Source organism: Kwoniella dendrophila, chromosome 1 (genome assembly GCF_036810415.1).
Source record: "Kwoniella dendrophila CBS 6074 chromosome 1, complete sequence".
In the NCBI taxonomy this organism is placed as follows: Eukaryota; Fungi; Basidiomycota; class Tremellomycetes; order Tremellales; family Cryptococcaceae; genus Kwoniella; species Kwoniella dendrophila.
Genome location: NC_089476.1, coordinates 2,703,186 through 2,721,909, shown reverse-complemented (window position 1 = coordinate 2,721,909; position 18,724 = coordinate 2,703,186). Strand labels below are relative to the sequence as shown.

Below are 18,724 nucleotides of genomic sequence, written 5' to 3'. Positions count from 1 at the left end.
AAACCACGTGCTTATCACCCTCGCAGATTAACCTTAACGTTACGTTCATTTCCGACTCTACCAGAAAAGTTGAACTATTATTGTTGAGAGATAAAAAGATGGAATTCCTCCTTATCTCGACGTCAAATAACAATAGCAATCATCGGACCGAAATGACAACACTACACGAGACTATAATACCTGAGAAACGAGTAAGGAGAATAACAGTATTGATATCTGGATCAGGTAAATCAATTCACATTCTGAATGATCAGTTCACTATTTTCATCAATATACTAACTAGTATTTATCACTTTAATATAGGATCAAATCTTCAAGCAATCCTAAATTCATGCGGTACAGATAAATTACCTAATGCTCAAGTAACACATGTTATATCATCCCGATCAAATGCATATGGATTAACAAGAGCAAAAACACATAAACCTTCAATACCAACATCTGTATGTGCATTAAAAACATTTCAAAATCGTAATCCTGGATCAACAAGAGAACATTATGATTTAGAAATTGCTAGACAGGTGGTTGAATCAAAACCTGATTTAGTTGTTTTAGCAGGATGGATGCATATTTTATCAGATAAATTTTTAGAAATTTTAAATGGTGAAAAACCTCCTCCACCTGCACCTGCTTTACCACCTCCTCAAATTAATTCTTTACCTACTAAAAGTGATGAAATAAAATTACCTTCATTAGATAAATTGAAAATATCTGATAAAAATGAAAATGAACAAAAGAAAAAGGATGAAGTAGAAGTAAAAGAAGAATCTTCATCATCATCAACATCCGAATCAAAATTACCTGAACCACCTTTACATCAATCTTTCCCAATTCCAATAATAAATTTACATCCAGCTTTACCAGGTGCATTTGATGGTGCAAATGCTATAGGAAGAGCATTTGATTCATTCCAAAAAGGTGAAATAACAAATACAGGTGTAATGGTACATAAAGTCATTGCTGAAGTGGATAGAGGTCAACCTTTGATTGTACGAGATGTTGAAATTAAAAAAGAGGATAAATTGGAGGATCTGGAAGCTCGTATACATGAAGTGAGTGATATTCTCAATCTATCCGAGCGCAATCCTCCCCTTGATTATCTTTATGGCTCAAATGGAGGTATACCATAGGTAATACTGGGAGTCTTTTCAAATTGCTGACTTCATCTTTTCCTCCTTGCTTCAGGTTGAACATCAAATCATAGTAGAAGGCGCTAAGATGGTATTAGAAGAGTTAGAGAAAGAAACCCGTTGATCTACATCACAGTGATATTATACAGCATATCTGGAACACCGATGTATATTGCTGCAAAGGTCAAAAGTAGATACGGTTGAAGCTCGATCAAGGAGTATCACGCAGAAAGAAGAACCCGACGCCTTTACAATGTGATTAGCAAACTGTTGATATGGGTAATGCATTGCAATCCTTGTCTTTCAAGACATTAAGTTTCAACCAAAATGTCAGCTTATACATAATGATATTGACAGAAAGGCTTCCTTCGCCCTGGCACTTTATTGACGCTGAGATTGTCCTCTACCTCTTAACGATGATAACAGAATATCTTTTGGCTCTTCACCTCTTCTTTTTGATCGTAAATGATCAGCAAGTAAGAAAGCAACATCTGAGTAATCAATGCAAATGGAACTGATATCAGCTTTGAACCAGTTTATGTATAAAGCTAACATGACTTACCTAAACCTTGCTCAAAGTTTAACCTTGGATCGCAATGTGTTCGGTAGTTGAAAGATAAATCTTTATCTTCAAGTTCCATAGATCCACCAATACATTCAGTCTATAAACACCATGTCAATTAAAAGCTTTCTTCCACTTTCGAATAGAGGAAGGGATTACTATGAACTTACTACTGAGTAACCTTCTTCATTCACTTCACCAGTCAATTCTAAATGGACTCCACCTAAGATCGTTCCTTTCTCTCTGTGAATAGCCATAGATTTGGTTATCTCCGTTATAACGTCTACAAAGTGTCGTGTTTTGAGCGAAGGATCCGTTTGAGAAGATTTAGTACTGCAGAAAGAGATCGTCAGTATACATTCGAAACATTCAAAAATCTCTGTCTCCACAAACTTACTTGCCGTGCTATTAAAAGAAGAATGTCAGGCTTGTCAGCTATATTCCAAACCGCTAAGTGTAAGGGGAATAGCTCACCATAGCATCACATTGCCAGACCACTACGTGATCAGTAGCTTTGACTGCATCGATATGAGCAGGCAAGAATTGATCAACTTTATCTGCACCGTATCGTCCTATTAAAGTGACTTTTCCAGGAATCCGATCGGGGTTGACAACTAGACATTGCATGTTAGTGAGTTTACGTTGATGAAAAAAGTACAAAGTGAGCTAGCTTACTATCAAGCAATCTGACGATTTCTTCAGGTTTCATCGATGGTCCAGTCTTGATACCGCTGCATAGCAAATTTTAGCATCAAAATTCGGAAATTCGGGACAAGAATGAGCTTACATAGGATTAGCAATACCTCTGAAGTATTCAACATGAGCACCATCCAATTGTCTAGTTCTATCACCTATCCAAATGAAATGTGCTGAAGTATTATACCATTTCTCTTTTGTTTTCTTAGTCTCTAATCTGATATCAGAGAAAGAATTATGTAAAGAACCAGATTTAGATGGTCTGACTGGAGAATGTGGGTAAGTTGATTCAGATGAAATTCGTACTTGTGATACTGATCTTGATACGGCTGGTGTAGATCCCCTAGATGTAGATGGTGAGAATGACCTTGAGGTTGAGCCTTGATCTGAACGTGTTAATGCTTCTTCGTATTCCAACAATAAAGCTTCATGACTTCAAAAGTATTTGTTGACAATTAGCTTAAGAAAATCGAAGATGTCGAAATAACAACTTACCTGGTGAAAAGGTCGACAGTTTCCATACCACCTCTCTCACCTCCTCCAACAGCACCAGTAGCTACTTTCATGAAATCCAAACTATCTTGAAGACTCTCTATAACTGCTGAGAAAGCTTTATGAATTTCCGGTGATCTAACATGCGAGAATGACCAATCTAAGGGTTTATGTAAATCTGCAAAACCTGATAAAAGAAGTGTTCGGATGTAATTCAAGGTAGCAGTTGAATGGAAATATGCGCTGTATAACGTGTTATAAGCAGATTGAATCAGCTTAAAGAAAATTTGAAGAAGAATCAATCGATTTAGCAATACCTTACCCTAATAATCGTTCGGGATCAGGATTTCTTTCTTCTTTATCATAACCATTCACATTATCACCTCTGAAACTTAATATTTCACGTTTCTCAATTTTAGTCTTTTGAACCCCATCTTCTCCTACTGGACCATTGGGGATTTCGAAATCTACCATTTCAGTTGGTTTGGATCTTGGTTTAGCATATTGTCCTGCTATTCTAGCTATTCGTACTACCGGTAAACGAGATCCGTGAAGTATGATAAGGGACATAAGTAGAATTCTATGATGGATGTTAGCTGGAGGCGGGATAGTTCATGATTGAGTAAGAAGCTTACAAGGATAATTTGTGTTCAATTGGATCCTTTATAAGTAATTTCCAGTTCAGTTCAAGTCCTAATAATAGTGTGGACCGTACGACTTACAGAAGAGCAATCATCGAATAACTCGGCACAATCTCCACCTTGTAACAAGAAAGCTTTGCCTGTAGCTACATCTGCCAATTGGCTTCTAAGACGATCAATCTAAGTGGAGTCGTCATATGAGTTAATACAAGATATCGATGTTGCGGTTCGAAGCAAGACTCACTTCTACTGGAGAAACCAAAGGAGGTAGTCTCCTTAATTTTGTAAGTACTTTGTCGAGATGAGCTTTATCTTCGTAGATGACGTCCTGAGATAAACAAGGATCATTAGATCAAGATGCGACCACAGACTAATCGACAGTCATTTGTACCACGATCAAGGAATGCAGGAAGGGTTGACGTACCTGCGCTATGGGTTTTTCCCTCCAACTGGAAGGTGACCATTCCTGAGCTGCCATTTTGGTGTTGAATATTTTGATGGATGGATGTAAAGAGTATGATGCTGACGAGCAGCGGGATCTAGCTAGTCCTGATACAGAGAGACTGACGGAGTTTTGACTGAATGAGCGAACTTTCAGAGCTCGGCTAAAGAGAAGTATATTGGGCGAAAAAGTTTTCTGTTGATTTGTTGCCTCAATAGTTGGAAATTCTGATAGTAAGAAGCCTAAGGTCAGGTCAATCCCTTCAGTTCGGTCAGATGTTTCAGCGATGGTGCTCTTTTCCCGCGTTGATAGGTTTCGCGTTATGAGTACGAAGAAACGAGACAAAACATTCAACAATAGCATCTTGCACTTGTCTAATTCTAATTTCGAAACGTTTCAACCTCCACTTGTATTTCGTCAATAAAGTTCGAGTCATGATAGCGGAAAAATTACGTAACTTTGAAAACAGCTACCGTGGAAAAGCGAAGATTGTCCTTCCAGATAGTAGTACTCCCTCCACTTGAACTGGTTGAAATTGTCCACTCGGTTCCCTTCTTCTATTCTGGGTTTGAGATCTCCTGCTTTCACAGGCTATATAGGTAGGTAGGTACATATCATCTCTGTAACCTTTTCACATCTGACGAGCGAGCAACAAGCGTCTGCTCTCACCCTCAAGCAAAAATCGGGCGATTTACCATATCTCGTAGCGAACCTATAGGAGTTTGTAATCGTTATAAGCAAGATGCCATCTGATAGTGTTAATTTGCAATCACTCTCAATCCATTTACGTCAAGGTCTAGGTCCATCAGCATTTAACTTGGATCCACCACCACCATGTCCAATTTTATTGAATATATCAATGATATTGAAAGATGAATCAATTGTTAATACAGCAGAAGGAGATTCAATGTCTGGATTAGGTGTAAATTATTCATCAGTTTCAAAAGATATATATGGATTAGCATCTTGTCCTGGAAGAAAATGGAATTCATCATGGGAATTAATGGAAGAATTATCTAAATTCCCTTTAGGAATAGAATCAGATGTTAAAAAAGTTAAAATCGAATGTATATTACCTAAATCCCTTTTACATGCTGATTCGACCATCTATAAAGCAATTTATTCAAAATCTATAAAAACAGATACAAATACAAAGCAAGAGCAAGGACAATCAATGTTATTGCAGATGGAAAATCAGCAATGTGAGATAAGTAATATAAAAACTGAGTGTATAATTGGTTTACATCCTCATGAAAGAACGGAAAAACAAAGGTTAGAAATTGATGTAGAGGTCAATGATGTGAATTGGGACAGATGGAATCATAAGGAATTTGCTGATGAGGTCTATGATGTGAGTAAAGTATCTGTCACATTCTTATCCGTCACATTCGACAACCCTCATTATATCCCGTACTAATTGCAATTATTCAAAGTACGTTACCGCATCCTCATACGGTACAATCGAATCACTCATACACGCTCTTGGCGCGCATCTGTTCCAATTACCTATCTTATCACATTCCGATGAGCATGCCGAACAACCATCAATATCAATAACGATACGTAAACCATCTGCTATTCCATACGCTATACCCAGTATAACGATTCATCGGACCAAAGTAGACTATTCAACTTCAACCTCAACATCCTCGTCAACGAACGATCAAGGTATAACAGGGAAAACAAGGGTATTTATAGCTGTGGGATCAAACATCGGCGATAGGATTGGACACATAAATAAAGCAATCAGAGAATTACAAGAGAATGGATGCGAATTAGCAAATACGAGTAGATTATACGAAAGTGAACCGATGTATGTTGAAGATCAAGATAGATTCATAAATGGTGCTATTGAAGTAAGTTTGTCATTTTTAGCTTGACTAATTGCCTTTTTTTTCTTTTAGAGCAAAAATGCTGATGTGACGATATGGTCATTGTGCATAGCTCTATACATTTTTGGAGCCCCTTGAGCTCTTGCGATTATTGAAACGTACTGAAAAATCCGTTGGACGTACCAAGACTTTTACGAACGGTCCTAGAGTTATTGATCTGGATTTGGTATTTTACGGTGATGAACTAGTAAAAATTGGTGAAAGGGGCGACGAACCTGATGAAGATGGTGTCGGATGGTTAGAATGTCCGCACAGAAGTTTAGGCGAACGGGAGTTTGTGTTGAGACCTTTGGCAGAGTAAGCACAAAGAGCTTCGCTTGACTGTGCTCAACTGACCATTTGTTTGGATTAGCATCGCTCCAAATTTCGTTCATCCTTCTATTCGTCAAACAATCAATCAATTACTTTCAAAGTTACCTCAAACCATACCGCCTCCTCTACAGCCCATCATACCGTTCTCCGCTCCCTCAAAACCCTTACGGCTTTCTACGCCATCAATACCGCATGTGATGGCGATTTTCAATGCTACGCCAGACTCATTTTCGGACGGCGATCCAGCACGTACAGATTCAGCTTATGCGATAAAATCGATAGAAGAATTGTTTGAAGATGATGATTATCCTGATATACTAGATATAGGTGGAATGTCAACTCGACCAAATTCAGAACCTTGTTCAGAAGAAGAAGAGATAAATCGTGTAATACCATTGTTAAAAGCAATTAGACAATCGACTAATTTAAGATTAAGAGAAATACCAATATCGATTGATACATATCGATCTGCCGTAGCTAAATTAGCTATCGAAGCAGGAGCAAATTGTATCAATGATGTTAGAGGTGGAAGTGAACCTGGTATGTTAGAAGTAATGTCAGAATCAAATGTACCTGTAATTTTAATGCATTCAAGAGGAGATTCAAAAACGATGAATTCAAAAGAATTGACAGATTATTCAAAATATCAAGGTGGTGTAGTAAAAGGTGTAAGAATTGAATTAGAAGAAACTATTGAAAAAGCTTTAAAAGCTGGAATCAAAAAATGGAATATCATTTTAGATCCTGGATTAGGTTTTGCTAAATCATATAATGATAATTTGCTTTTATTGAAGAATCTACCTTTATTATTTGAAGAACGACAATCAAAATTAAAAGGATATCCTATGTTAGTAGGTGGAAGTAGGAAAGGATTTATAGGCAAAACAATAAATAAAGAAAATCCAAAGGAAAGATCTTTTGGTGATTCTGCTTTAAATTCTTGGTGTACTCAAATTGGATTGATCGATATTTTAAGAGTACATAATCATAAAGAAACTAGGGATACTATCAAGATGTCGGTAGCTATTAGAGATGCCTAACATATCTTGAATAGAGGAATTTAGATAACGAACGAACGAACGAACGAACGTTTCACGTAATCTGGGAACGGTAGAATCGTATAATACAAATTAGCAACCCATTGTGTTTAGTTGATACGATGTATCAGATGTTGGGTGCAGTCTGGTAATTTGCAATCTTGCTACTGGTATTCAATGGCAACGAAAGCAACAAAAGTACCATGATATATGATTACGGTAATATCATCCCTGACGGGATGTACGCCTATGATAGAGGGGCAATGAGATGGGTGATGAAATGCAATAAATGATCTCCGTTTCCGCCCCCACCTGGATATTGATTCCCCTTTCTTGCACTTGTGCGCTGATACCAATACCGACTACACTGAGTCAGGAAATCCCCATTATGATAAGATCTCATGAAAAGTGTGCCTACGAGTTACCTCAAATTACAGCAGATGATACATATGAAATCAACCGCAGTTGCAATATGCAGAAAGTAGCAAATACCAATTGAAAGTTAAGTCCGGCTTAAACAGGTATATACCGGAAGTTAAGCGGAGTATAAGCCATTGTAATCCATAGTGCCAATGAAATTAAATTGACCGCTCAAACTCGCCATGAATTTTACTCGTATGCAAATTCGACCAAGTAGCTCTGGGGTATTCTTAAGCAGAAGAAGTGGTACGCAAGTATAGCATGATCAACGTTGTAGCTATCACCGAGCAGTGGATTATGGTGAATCTCTTGAGCTTCGTAGATCACTCGCCATACTAAATTGCGGATCTAGTCCGTGTGTAACCTTCATCTTGTCTTTACCTTGTGTAAACGGATGTTTCCCCGCCGGAAATATAGCCGCTATTTACCGGGAATCACAATGTTTACAAGTGACTGTCAGGTACCATCACTGTAATACCTTCGTTCGGGTCTAGAGTTTTACGGTGCACGGTCCTCCACAATTGAACGATAATAATACAACATTCCTTTCGGACCGAGATTATCACAACGGTATTTCTATTGTAGTATTATACTTCACCATAAGGCGCTCAACTTTCTCTATCCCACTTGACCCGTATCCAGTTCTTAAGCCTTGTAGACGTACACCAGCTATTATAGCATAATTGTTTTTCATTGCTTCTCCTCTCCTTGTAATCGTATCACTGGAAATAATCAACCACAATGGCTCCTCAACGTGAGTATGGGTATCCGATTTATGGCGTTGATACAGTAGAGCTGACATTACCTTGATATGATTTGCAGACAAACATTTGCTCAACAACCCAGCTACACTCGTTGTAGACTCACTTAAAGGTTTAGTCAACAACAATCCTAATATCAAATTTGATGAAGGTCAACGAGGTAAGTTTTCTTCCAATTTTTCTTTGGAACTGATTTTTGGATGTTAAAGATCTGACTCTGATATATTCTTACTTGAAAATAGTAATTTACAAACCATCAACAAAATCTAGAGTATCATTATTATCAGGTGGTGGATCAGGACATGAACCTGCACATGCAGGATTTGTTGGTGATGGTTTATTAGATGCAGCAATTTGTGGTAATATTTTCGCTTCACCAAATGTTGCACAAGTTAGAAAAGGTGTTGAATTAGTTACAGGCGAAAAAGGTTCTTTAATAATCGTAATGAATTATACAGGTGATGCTTTACATTTTGGTTTAGCTGCTGAACAATATAAAGCTTCAGGTAAACCTGGTGATGTAAGAGTTTTATTAGTTCAAGATGATGTTGCTGTTTCAAGAGAACAAGGTACAATTGTTGGTAGAAGGTGAGTAAAAGACATTTTCAAATACGAGTCAAGGAATCTAGCTAAGCTAATTTTGATTTTTAATTCATTCCTTTTATAGAGGTTTAGCAGGTACGATTTTAGTATATAAGATAGCATCAGCATTATCAGATAAAGGAGGGGACTTGGATTCAGTAGAAAATTTAGCTAAATATGTTACAACAAGATTAGGTACAATTGGTATTGGATTAGATCATTGTCATGTACCAGGAACAAAATCTGGTGAATCACATTTAAATGAAAATCAACTAGAATTAGGTATGGGTATTCATAATGAATCTGGTACTCACAAACTTGAAGTACCAAAAATCTCTGAATTAATTAATGAAATGTTATCAAAGATTACAAATACAAATGATCCAGAAAGATCTTACGTTCCTTTCAAAGGTGATGGTTCAGATGAAGTAGTTTTGATGGTAAACAATTTAGGCGCTATAAGTGAATTAGAAATTGGTGGTATCACAGGTGAAGGTAAGTTGTGGTGTTGTTTTCATCAAAACATATAGGTATTCATCCGCTGACCAATTCGATTGCTCGTATGTAGCTATCAAATGGTTACAATCTAAAAATATCAAAACCCGAAGAGTTTTAGCTGGAACATATATGACTTCACTCAATATGCCAGGTTTCTCTTTAACTTTATTATTACTTCCATCAAAATCAGATTCATCTTCTCCTTATTCATCTGAACAAGTTTTAGAATACCTTGATGCTCCTGCTAGTGCACCTGGATGGGCATGGACATCAGGCAAAGAACCTGGAGTTATTGGTGAAAAAGTCGATGATGATGTTGTAGCTCAACATAAAGTTAATGAAGTTGCTTTAGCTCCAACAGATTCAAAACAATTTATTGAAGCGATTAAAAGATCATGTAAAGCTTTAATTGCTGCTGAACCAGAATTAACTGAACAAGATAGAATAGCAGGTGATGGTGATGCAGGTTTAACTTTAGAAGCTGGTGCAAAAGCAATTTTAAAAGTTATTGAATCAGGTAAATTAAAAGGTGAAAATGTAATTGAAGATATTCAATTAATTGCAGAAGTCGTTGAAGATGATATGGGTGGTACTTCAGGTGCATTATATTCTATTTTCTTTTCAGGTTTAGGTAAATCTTTAAGAGATTTAGCAAATCAAGGTAATAAACAAACTACTCCTGAAGTTTGGTCAAAAGCTTCAAAAGAAGCTTTAGATGTTTTATACAAATGTGAGTTTTTCTTTTCTCCCGTTCCCCTTCCCCTCATGATCACCACAGTACCTAGAATTTTGAGAAAGCCTTGGAACTGAACTAACGCAACATTGGTATTATTTTTTCTCAGACACCCGAGCAAGACCACCTTCAAGAACTTTAGTTGATCCATTAGAAGCATTCATAACTTCATTACCTTCAAAAGGATTAAATGGAGCAGCTGAAGATGCACAAAAAGCAGCTGATAAAACAAAAGAGTTAGTAGCAAAAGCAGGTAGAGGTGCTTATGTTAATCAAGAAGATTTAAAGAAAAGAGAAGTTCCTGATCCTGGAGCTTGGGGTATTTGGAGAATTGTCGATGGTTTAAGAGGATTCGAGGCTTAATTCGATTGAACTCTTGTACCAATTTTGATTTACCTTCCCTTTAAAAGAAAATGACGTCTGTTATTTCTCCATCTCTTATTTTAGGTAGTTTTATGGATTTTATTTCGTTGTGCGTTTGTGGTAAAAAGCAGTATAGTGAATAAAGTGATTAATGCATCATATGTAGTCTAATTGATCTGTTTGTATCTATAATCTACGTAAGTCGAGAGCCGTCTTATAGATTCCAGCAATCGACTGCTCTGGTTGTCTTGTTATTCTATGTTCACGCTTTTCAATCTGACGTTGGCGGGCAATGCTGTAATGGAATCTATATTAGTGAACATACCCATATATCATGCGATAGCACCTTTACTGCATATTACAAAAATGCCATAGTCATGGCTTTCACTTACATTGAATCCAGGTAAAGCGGGCAGTCCCCATTCTTGTGGATTCCATTCTTCTAAGTGTGTTAATACTTGTTTGGCTCCAAAATTCGCATTGGGATCTAAAGCCAAAAGCTCGGCATCGGGTACCCAAATGACTAAAGTGTATAGGAAAGAAAAATGTATTGAGATCGTCGTCAGCTAACAGATGTGAGACGGGAAAGTAGGCAGACGAGGTGCGATGAACGAGGGCCAGGAGGGGGATGGGCTAAGTGTAGGGCAAAGGATGATAGTGCGGAGCAGGAGGGAGTAAGGAATTGAATTAGGGGCTTGGTGGAGAAGGGAGACAAGAGAGGGGGAAGAGGGAGAATTAGGGAATAACAATAAAGGGAACAGAAGCGGTAAGGGTTGTCAGGCAGACGGAGAAGATAGTGGTGTGCAGGAAGGAACAAACGTGTAGGGAAAATAGAGAAGGAGAAAGAAGAATAATGATCAGGAGAAGACAAACCTACTCACCATTCATTCCAGCAGCTACGCCAGCCATGACACCAGGTCTAGCATCTTCAAATACGATACCCTTTGACCTTTCGATCTTTTGAGCGTCCGTACATGATTCGGCTGTTCCTACATCTCGACCTAATCCATCGCGATCACATTAGAATACGCGAGTCAGCGATATACAGCGTAGTTATGGTTGTATTCATAAACCGACACATACCTAAACTATGTGCAGCAGCTAGGAAGACATCAGGTTTAGGTTTACCTCTACCTGGTTTTACCTCTGGTGAATCCCCCGTCAAGATACATGATGGTGGAAAAAGTGAGAAGATGTGTGGAAGGTGGGTCTACGGAAAAATGAGAAATCAGATTGTGGACATAACTTGAAATGAATAAAGAAGTCAAAAACCTACAGTTTTAAATTTGAAGTTCTCATAAGTTGATCCAGTAGCTAAAGCAATTGGTATACCTGCGTCGTACTGATAATTAACCCAAAAGAGAAAGAATCCCAATGATATATTAGTACGAGCTTCAAGATTGTAATCAGATAGTCCTCGTTAGTTCAGAGGGAAAATAGTGAAGTGCTAGCTTTATGGATAATAGGTAATTAATTCCCCCCTCTGACGCAAGGAAATAAACTCACTAATCCCTTTACTAAAGCAGCAGCTCCTCTCATAGGTTCAACTTTTCTGAATAATTCTTCTCTCTTCTGTTCACCTTCTTTCATATATTCCTCAACTGTCATATCATCTTTTACTTTTGGGAAATGTGATAATATGTATTCTGCTGCCATTACCGATGCTATTGTTCATTGCAAAGAAGTTGTGACCACTTTATCAGCATTGGCTGCGAATTAAAAGTGTACCGTAGAGTGATCCTCAATTGATCGAAATGATAAGATAACAGACTGGATAAAGGTAATCCGGACTGGCGGAGCACAAGGGGGAAGAAGAAGGTTGAGAGAAGAGTGGGGAACATTCAATAAATTATCGATACGGGCAAGAGATGACGATTGACTCACTTTTACCCATAACACCAGCTTTTATCTCCCAAGTCATCTTATATCCATATCTTTCGAGTGTACTATCTATGATTTAGCAATCGCAAACAGTGTATGCTCTTAGTCAGCCAAAAGAATATTTCGTAAATTATCGGTAATATACCATTGGATAGGCCCAAAAAGAAAAGTTTCATTTTCACTAACTCGTTACTTGTGTATATATCCTCTACCGGGATAAGAGTATGATTAGTACAATACTTTAGCATGAGCGGATCGTAATGCAGCCAGATCAAATTAAAATAAAGCAATCATCGGACCACAATTGACCACAGTTAACGGAAGCTGCTTTCGACTTACCTCGGAATCGCTACGAAGTGATTGAAGTAATCATATAATCAATATTCTTGTATAGCTGCCATTCTAGCCAGGTGCCTGAAGTATATAATAGAGAGTGAGACTATCTGCTCACACTGCAAAAACCCTCCTGTCAGCTCATATAAGATTACCTGCTTGGCATAGAATTGTCTTGTACATACTTAATAAACCGTCCATATCGAATATACAATATTCTATCTTTGGTCTAGTCTCTTCAGTCATCGTTCTCGGTTGAGTCTTTTTTTGTAAACGTTCAAATGTTTTCAGGTAGTATTGTTATGCAAGTTGCTTACGGTCGTACGCAGACTGTTGAGCGCTATAATGAATTCTAAGAATAATAGACGTTAGAATGTCGAAAAGAACGTAAATCCAACAAATATTGCTCGTGAGGTAAAGGTTTGACCGCGACTCGTGCTTCCTAGTCCTGAAACTCACAAATCTCGGACCGAACGTAATTGTCATCTAAAACACGTATCTCTCCTTGCTACACAACATGAAGATACACATAAACAAGGTACAAGTAGAAGGGCGTATGCATGCATAAAGATCTGCATGAGAGTATGAAAGAATTACAGATCGCGAAGAAATGTAGATCTCCTTAGGTGGCCAAACTTTACGATAGGTAAATGGTATATTGTTGTTCTGCATAAACCTTCTATGTAATTCTACATATTTAGTGTTACATATAGAAAATGTCCCCTCGTTATTTGATCTCCGAAGTATATAAAGAGAAAAGCAAAACAGAAGTATAACAACAATTCCTAGAATCTTCTTCAAATGGGTTCAATCCAAAAGAGGAAATGAAGAAGGTGATGTGAGAAATTGTAAAAATGTCCATTTTTAACTAAGAGATGAAAAGTCCATATAAGGGTAAAGATATATATAAAGATACTTGGTCTAAGGATGTTTGATTTGATGATATGATGCTACAATTGTAATTGGAATATACAGCTCTATAGTTTACTGTATATACCATAATAATGCTGAGAAACAATAAAAAGAAAAACGGATCAATCAATAACACTATCGATTCACGATAAAGTTATCTGATCTGTATCTTCCATTCCAATTGCTGTTACTGGTGTTGCAGGAGTTATTGTACCTTTCTTTACACAAGTTTGTCTATCTGGAGAAACGACATATCCATCGTAACATGAATAAACTTGACATGTACCTGATTCACATCCTGTTGCTCTAGCATTTGAAATAAGTGAACAATCTTGACTGTATGAATAACGATCAAATAGAGATAACAATTACAAATTAGCATAAATCCTGTCTTTCTTGATCGATATCATTATTATGAGGAAACTTACCCAGAACCAAGAGCTAAACAACCACCACAAGAATTTAATTCAGTTTCTAATTCGATACATTCGAAACCGATTTTAAACCAATCTGCCAAAGTATTCAAAGAAGATTCTAACTTTGTTACTGATTCTTCTGTAATTTCATTTAAATCTGAGGTAGTAATTGGACATGCTATCGATCCACCTGGACATAAGAAACTTGAATAATCTTTCTTCTTTAATGGTTCTACTTTTTTAGCTCTCTTTTGTGCACCCATACGACGAGATGGCTGTGGTCTTCTAGGTTGTAATTTTGCTGGTGCTTCAGCTGGTGTAGCTGCCGTTCCATCTACTGCTATTACCGGTAAAATTATCGATAATAATGGGGCTGCCAATACTAATAAGAATATCAATTTATGTATTGATGGTGGTAGTATACTGATCATCTTGATTTTGATCTCTATTGGTGAATTGTCGTGTGGACGTGAGATAGTTGGCGAATGAGTTGTTTGTTCGAAAAGATAAAGGTTGTTTGGGGTTGTAAAAGACAAGTGATTAGATTGAAAGATTGTCAAAAGTATTTATGTCTTGTTGTTTGGGTTTGGTTTTTTGTTGGTAGTTGGTATTGAATACGATGGGTTGTTTACGATAATAATTATTCAATTTCTTCTGTTGATCAACTGCCGAGAAAGAGAAAAATGATAACAACGATTCCAAAGAGAATTATTTTCTGTGTTGAATGATCTGATCGATGGACTTTTTTGGTATACAAAAACCTTCTATAGGATCGCAAGGAAGCAAATTTGACCTAAGAAATGGAGGTTTTGACTAGTGTGAGAGTTCGGATGACACTTTAAAGCTACTCCGTTCTTCTCGTCTAGTTGATGAGAAAAGTTCTGTCTGATGTGATTTCGATATGGTTATTGTAGTATAATAAAAATTAATTGATCGGACAAAAACAAGGAATTCCTTTTTTAACGTAGTCGATTTGGCACACACTATATTTGGGAAAAAAGGCGTCTTCTGTCTTTGGGCGTTTATTCTGAAATGATGAGATAAACAATATCCGTATCTTTGGATGGAATGTTCGAATAATAATCTATGATATTTTGGCGTCTATCCTTTTGTTTGCTGTAAAATAGGTATTCGGTAAAATTCTTCTTTGTTTTTCTCAAGGTCAAGTGATTCTATATGATGAAAGTTTAAAAATATGAGAAGAAGAAGATTGAAAAACATATAACACAATCGAAAAGACTCTTTGGAATTGTTCACTTACAAAAGTAATGATATTCCTTATTCTTGTATCATCATTTTTACATACAAAACCGGGTTTCTCTTATTTTACTATGTCAGGTAAGGTAAGGTAAAACTGTAATAAAAAATGCTTGAAGCGTCCAAGGGAAGAAAGAAGATTTTTTCTCACTCATAATAGCAATGGGATATCATAATATTTGAGGGTTCTTTCTTATCATCTACCTACTGCTATACACAAGCATAGGATCTGTACGTCGTCAGCAGTTGTTAAGAAAATAAGAAAAAGAAACAGGGCTATTTAGGTAATTTTGTATAAAACTAGCGCGTAAAATGGTGAGCGCGGTCAAGGTCAAAATTGCTATAAAAGTGCGGTTTAGTGCGGTAATTCCTTAAGGAGGCAAAAACAATAAAAAGGGCAAGACAGCTAGGATAGAAAAAAAAAGATTAAATGGTATAAACATCCGAGATTATGTTAGTCTGGGATACTATTACCCTTAATTCCTCATACTAGTAAGACCGAGACCATCCACTTATAACTGACAGTACTAGAGAATGATCATTGTGATCAAAAAGCATCGCATCGCAACGGGAGATCGGCCTACTTAATCACCCTAAAAAAGCTATCACTTTAAATTGAGACATGCCAAAACCGAATCCTGAATAATCTGGTAAAAGAGAATTTTATTTTTCTCGCGATATGTTTTGAAATTCACCCGAATACAAAATATTGTCTTATCACTTGATAGAGTAGGAAATACTATCACTCCTGTACATACAGATTCAGTAACCGATTCACGATCATACAATAGCAGGTACAACTAGTACCCGGTGTGGCTTTTCCGATTCCACCTGATAATTTGATGCTAAAAAAACCTTCTTTCATCGTTTTTACTGTATGTTCTGTAATCTCAAAGCAAAACATTGATACCGCAGGTACACGCGTAAGACTTTTGAAAGACTGCGGTGCTCATAGAAAAGCTAGCGTTCTTTATATAGATCCATTAACTCGCGTGGAACATGGTGTTCGCGCTCTTCTATGAAACGAATATAGCCATCATTACAAAAAGAGGGTTACTTGCCAAATTTTCTCATATTATATGAGTAAGGTCATACCACTGCCGCTTCTATCTACGACACCCCGATTAGTGGAAGGGCGAAATCGGTCATTTAGACGTCTACAAGCCTATGCACAGACATTTTGTCGTCATCGATCACTGAGCGTACAAAAGTGAACCGTCATTACCGTCCTCCTGATAGGCTGAATCAGGAACGAGGGAACTCAGTGAGGTTGCCTCCGCCTTGTTTCGTATGTGCATACAACAAGAAACGTACTCTTGATATGGTGAGAAGCAGTACCCGTCCATCTTGGCAGGTCCTCCCATCATTACATAATATGTCCCGCTGAATATCTGTGATATGATGACTTGGTGACCATGCTGCTTCACTTCACCTGCCTTTTTATTAGTCATTGTGGATTCTAGCGTTCTCATCCTTGTTGCGTGAGTGGTGTTTTTATACTGCTTTGGACGGGATATAGTATAGTGGTTATAATACCACAGCTATGCAATGAACTTAATTATGTAGCAACTGGAACACATAATGTATGCAAAACAAATACAAGCTTGACGAGTAATCGTTTTACTCATCTAATATACTACTACTTCCTTCTGAAGTGCCTGTACGTCTCCTTCCACCTGGTCTACCATTAAATTCTCTTAATTCTATATTTTCTTCTCTTGTATTAAATCTTTGATCTACTTCACCTCTAGTTTTTCTTCTTTCTTTTGATTTCCTTTGTTTTCTTCTTCTCATCATATTATTATATTTTAAAAATCTAGTAAATAAAACCATTAATCCAGCTGTTAATCCTATTGGAGGTATAAACCAACATAATTTAAACCACCAACCACCTAAAAAACCAAAACCTTGTTGTGATTTCCATTTTAAAACTAATCTTTCAATTTGTAATTCTAAATCTTTTTTAGTACCTGAATTATCTAAAACAAATGTACTATAATCTAATTTTTCTTTTAATGACATTTGTGATGATATTCGAGATTTTGCTTGATCTTCTGTTAATCCAGGTCCACCATTCAAAGAAGGTCGAGAGATCAACCTTGATAGTTGCAATTTCTCATTTCTAAACGATAGTCATGGGATCAAATCGATTTCGTTTCATCAGCTTCGTTAGTCTTTCGAGCAATCACTGTTATAGGGTAGGACAGGCAAGTCGATACTATGAAGTCCAGCCAAGTTGAAATATCGAAACAGGACATGACATTGTTCTACGTGTGAGATTTTTTAAGATTGATAGAATTGACCGTCTCCTACCCCCACTCCTCTCACTTCCGTTCCTCTGTTGCCTGTCTTCCGGTCATCTGTCCTGTTTCGCCTCTCCTTGATGTCCTTAACATCCCTTCTGTCACTCCAATATCCAACCCATCTCTTTCTCCTCGCTCTTTCGTGCTCATTCTCTTTGGTCCCGAAGGAGAATCTATTCAATAAAAAGAGAGAGAGAGAGGATCCACAATCACAAACCCAGGCTTACACGTAAATAACCACAATCTCACCAACCCATTTCCACATGCCCGCTTCAATAAGCAAAGGAATATCTAAAATGACACACCAATAACCATTTAACCAATATTTTATTGTTTTTTTTATAATTTCTTTCCTTACTCTTGGATGTATAATTGAATTTAACCATTTCCGCTGATTTGAATCATTGAATATTATTTCACCTAAAGCGGCTCTATCTAAAATTTCTTCTCCATCTTGATTTTTAGATATTATACGATCTTTACCAAAATGATTGACTACTAATGTATATCCTTCTGTACCTGGTTCTATAACTTCTCTAGCTATTAAATCTGCATCTATGATTGGTATATCATGTTGAGAAGAAAATATCGATGATACTGTTGATTTGCCTGAAGCTATACCACCTGTTAAACCAACAACTGAAAGGATGGTTGGTAATTGAAAGTCAATACAGTAAAAAACACCTTGTGGATTCGAATAGCTTACCTAACATCTCGAGCAGGCTGTAGAAAGGTCAAATAGCTCAAGAGAATAGCCAAATACTGATTTCGAAGGAGATATAGAGAAATCAATGATCAACCATTAATTTCAATGCATTGCGTCAACAAAGTTGACTACTGGTCCTCCGAAGTGGAGGTCAAGAAATCGGTTAAACAAATTGACACCTGCTCAATGCTGTTAAAACACCTGCGAATACAAAAGCTATATGCGATACTGCAAGACTTCTGCCTGCAGCTATATCAGCCTTAGACACACATACATGGTTATGGATATACAAAAGTACAAATAGTATTATCAACGAGAGGTAGGTTTCCTACATTATAATTAGATCAAGGTATTA

General features: G+C 37.1%; 7 protein-coding genes across 7 annotated transcripts; 3 read left to right on the top strand and 4 right to left on the bottom strand.

The window, feature by feature from the left end:
• Window positions 1–152: 152 nt before the first annotated feature.
• On the top strand, window positions 153–1,254 carry L201_000971 (uncharacterized protein; the record flags this gene model as incomplete). The annotated part of the gene is made up of 3 exons (XM_066216766.1): window positions 153–225; window positions 304–1,052; window positions 1,186–1,254. 3 exons carry the CDS (start codon window positions 153–155, stop codon window positions 1,252–1,254), a joined length of 891 nt encoding a protein of 296 aa, XP_066072863.1.
• A 257-nt stretch (window positions 1,255–1,511) lies between these two features.
• On the bottom strand, window positions 1,512–3,999 carry L201_000970 (uncharacterized protein; the record flags this gene model as incomplete). Its single annotated transcript, XM_066216765.1, has 13 exons — window positions 1,512–1,621; window positions 1,693–1,792; window positions 1,863–2,025; window positions 2,090–2,097; window positions 2,167–2,306; window positions 2,368–2,423; window positions 2,480–2,821; window positions 2,884–3,123; window positions 3,203–3,460; window positions 3,516–3,541; window positions 3,603–3,701; window positions 3,766–3,849; window positions 3,946–3,999. The coding sequence occupies 13 exons, from the start codon at window positions 3,997–3,999 to the stop codon at window positions 1,512–1,514; spliced, it is 1,680 nt and encodes a 559-aa protein (XP_066072862.1).
• A 706-nt stretch (window positions 4,000–4,705) lies between these two features.
• Window positions 4,706–7,207, top strand: L201_000969 (dihydropteroate synthase; the record flags this gene model as incomplete). The annotated part of the gene is made up of 4 exons (XM_066216764.1): window positions 4,706–5,314; window positions 5,397–5,819; window positions 5,908–6,152; window positions 6,208–7,207. 4 exons carry the CDS (start codon window positions 4,706–4,708, stop codon window positions 7,205–7,207), a joined length of 2,277 nt encoding a protein of 758 aa, XP_066072861.1.
• Window positions 7,208–8,365: 1,158 nt separating this feature from the next.
• On the top strand, window positions 8,366–10,561 carry L201_000968 (dihydroxyacetone kinase; the record flags this gene model as incomplete). The annotated part of the gene is made up of 6 exons (XM_066216763.1): window positions 8,366–8,378; window positions 8,447–8,545; window positions 8,628–8,973; window positions 9,053–9,462; window positions 9,536–10,195; window positions 10,308–10,561. 6 exons carry the CDS (start codon window positions 8,366–8,368, stop codon window positions 10,559–10,561), a joined length of 1,782 nt encoding a protein of 593 aa, XP_066072860.1.
• Window positions 10,562–10,832: 271 nt separating this feature from the next.
• L201_000967 (uncharacterized protein) lies at window positions 10,833–12,482 on the bottom strand (the record flags this gene model as incomplete). The annotated part of the gene is made up of 7 exons (XM_066216762.1): window positions 10,833–10,856; window positions 10,954–11,084; window positions 11,443–11,562; window positions 11,645–11,771; window positions 11,838–11,903; window positions 12,068–12,225; window positions 12,446–12,482. 7 exons carry the CDS (start codon window positions 12,480–12,482, stop codon window positions 10,833–10,835), a joined length of 663 nt encoding a protein of 220 aa, XP_066072859.1.
• Window positions 12,483–13,830: 1,348 nt separating this feature from the next.
• On the bottom strand, window positions 13,831–14,534 carry L201_000966 (uncharacterized protein; the record flags this gene model as incomplete). Its single annotated transcript, XM_066216761.1, has 2 exons — window positions 13,831–14,023; window positions 14,116–14,534. 2 exons carry the CDS (start codon window positions 14,532–14,534, stop codon window positions 13,831–13,833), a joined length of 612 nt encoding a protein of 203 aa, XP_066072858.1.
• A 2,446-nt stretch (window positions 14,535–16,980) lies between these two features.
• On the bottom strand, window positions 16,981–18,376 carry L201_000965 (dephospho-CoA kinase; the record flags this gene model as incomplete). Its single annotated transcript, XM_066216760.1, has 3 exons — window positions 16,981–17,482; window positions 17,891–18,302; window positions 18,370–18,376. 3 exons carry the CDS (start codon window positions 18,374–18,376, stop codon window positions 16,981–16,983), a joined length of 921 nt encoding a protein of 306 aa, XP_066072857.1.
• Window positions 18,377–18,724: the final 348 nt, after the last annotated feature.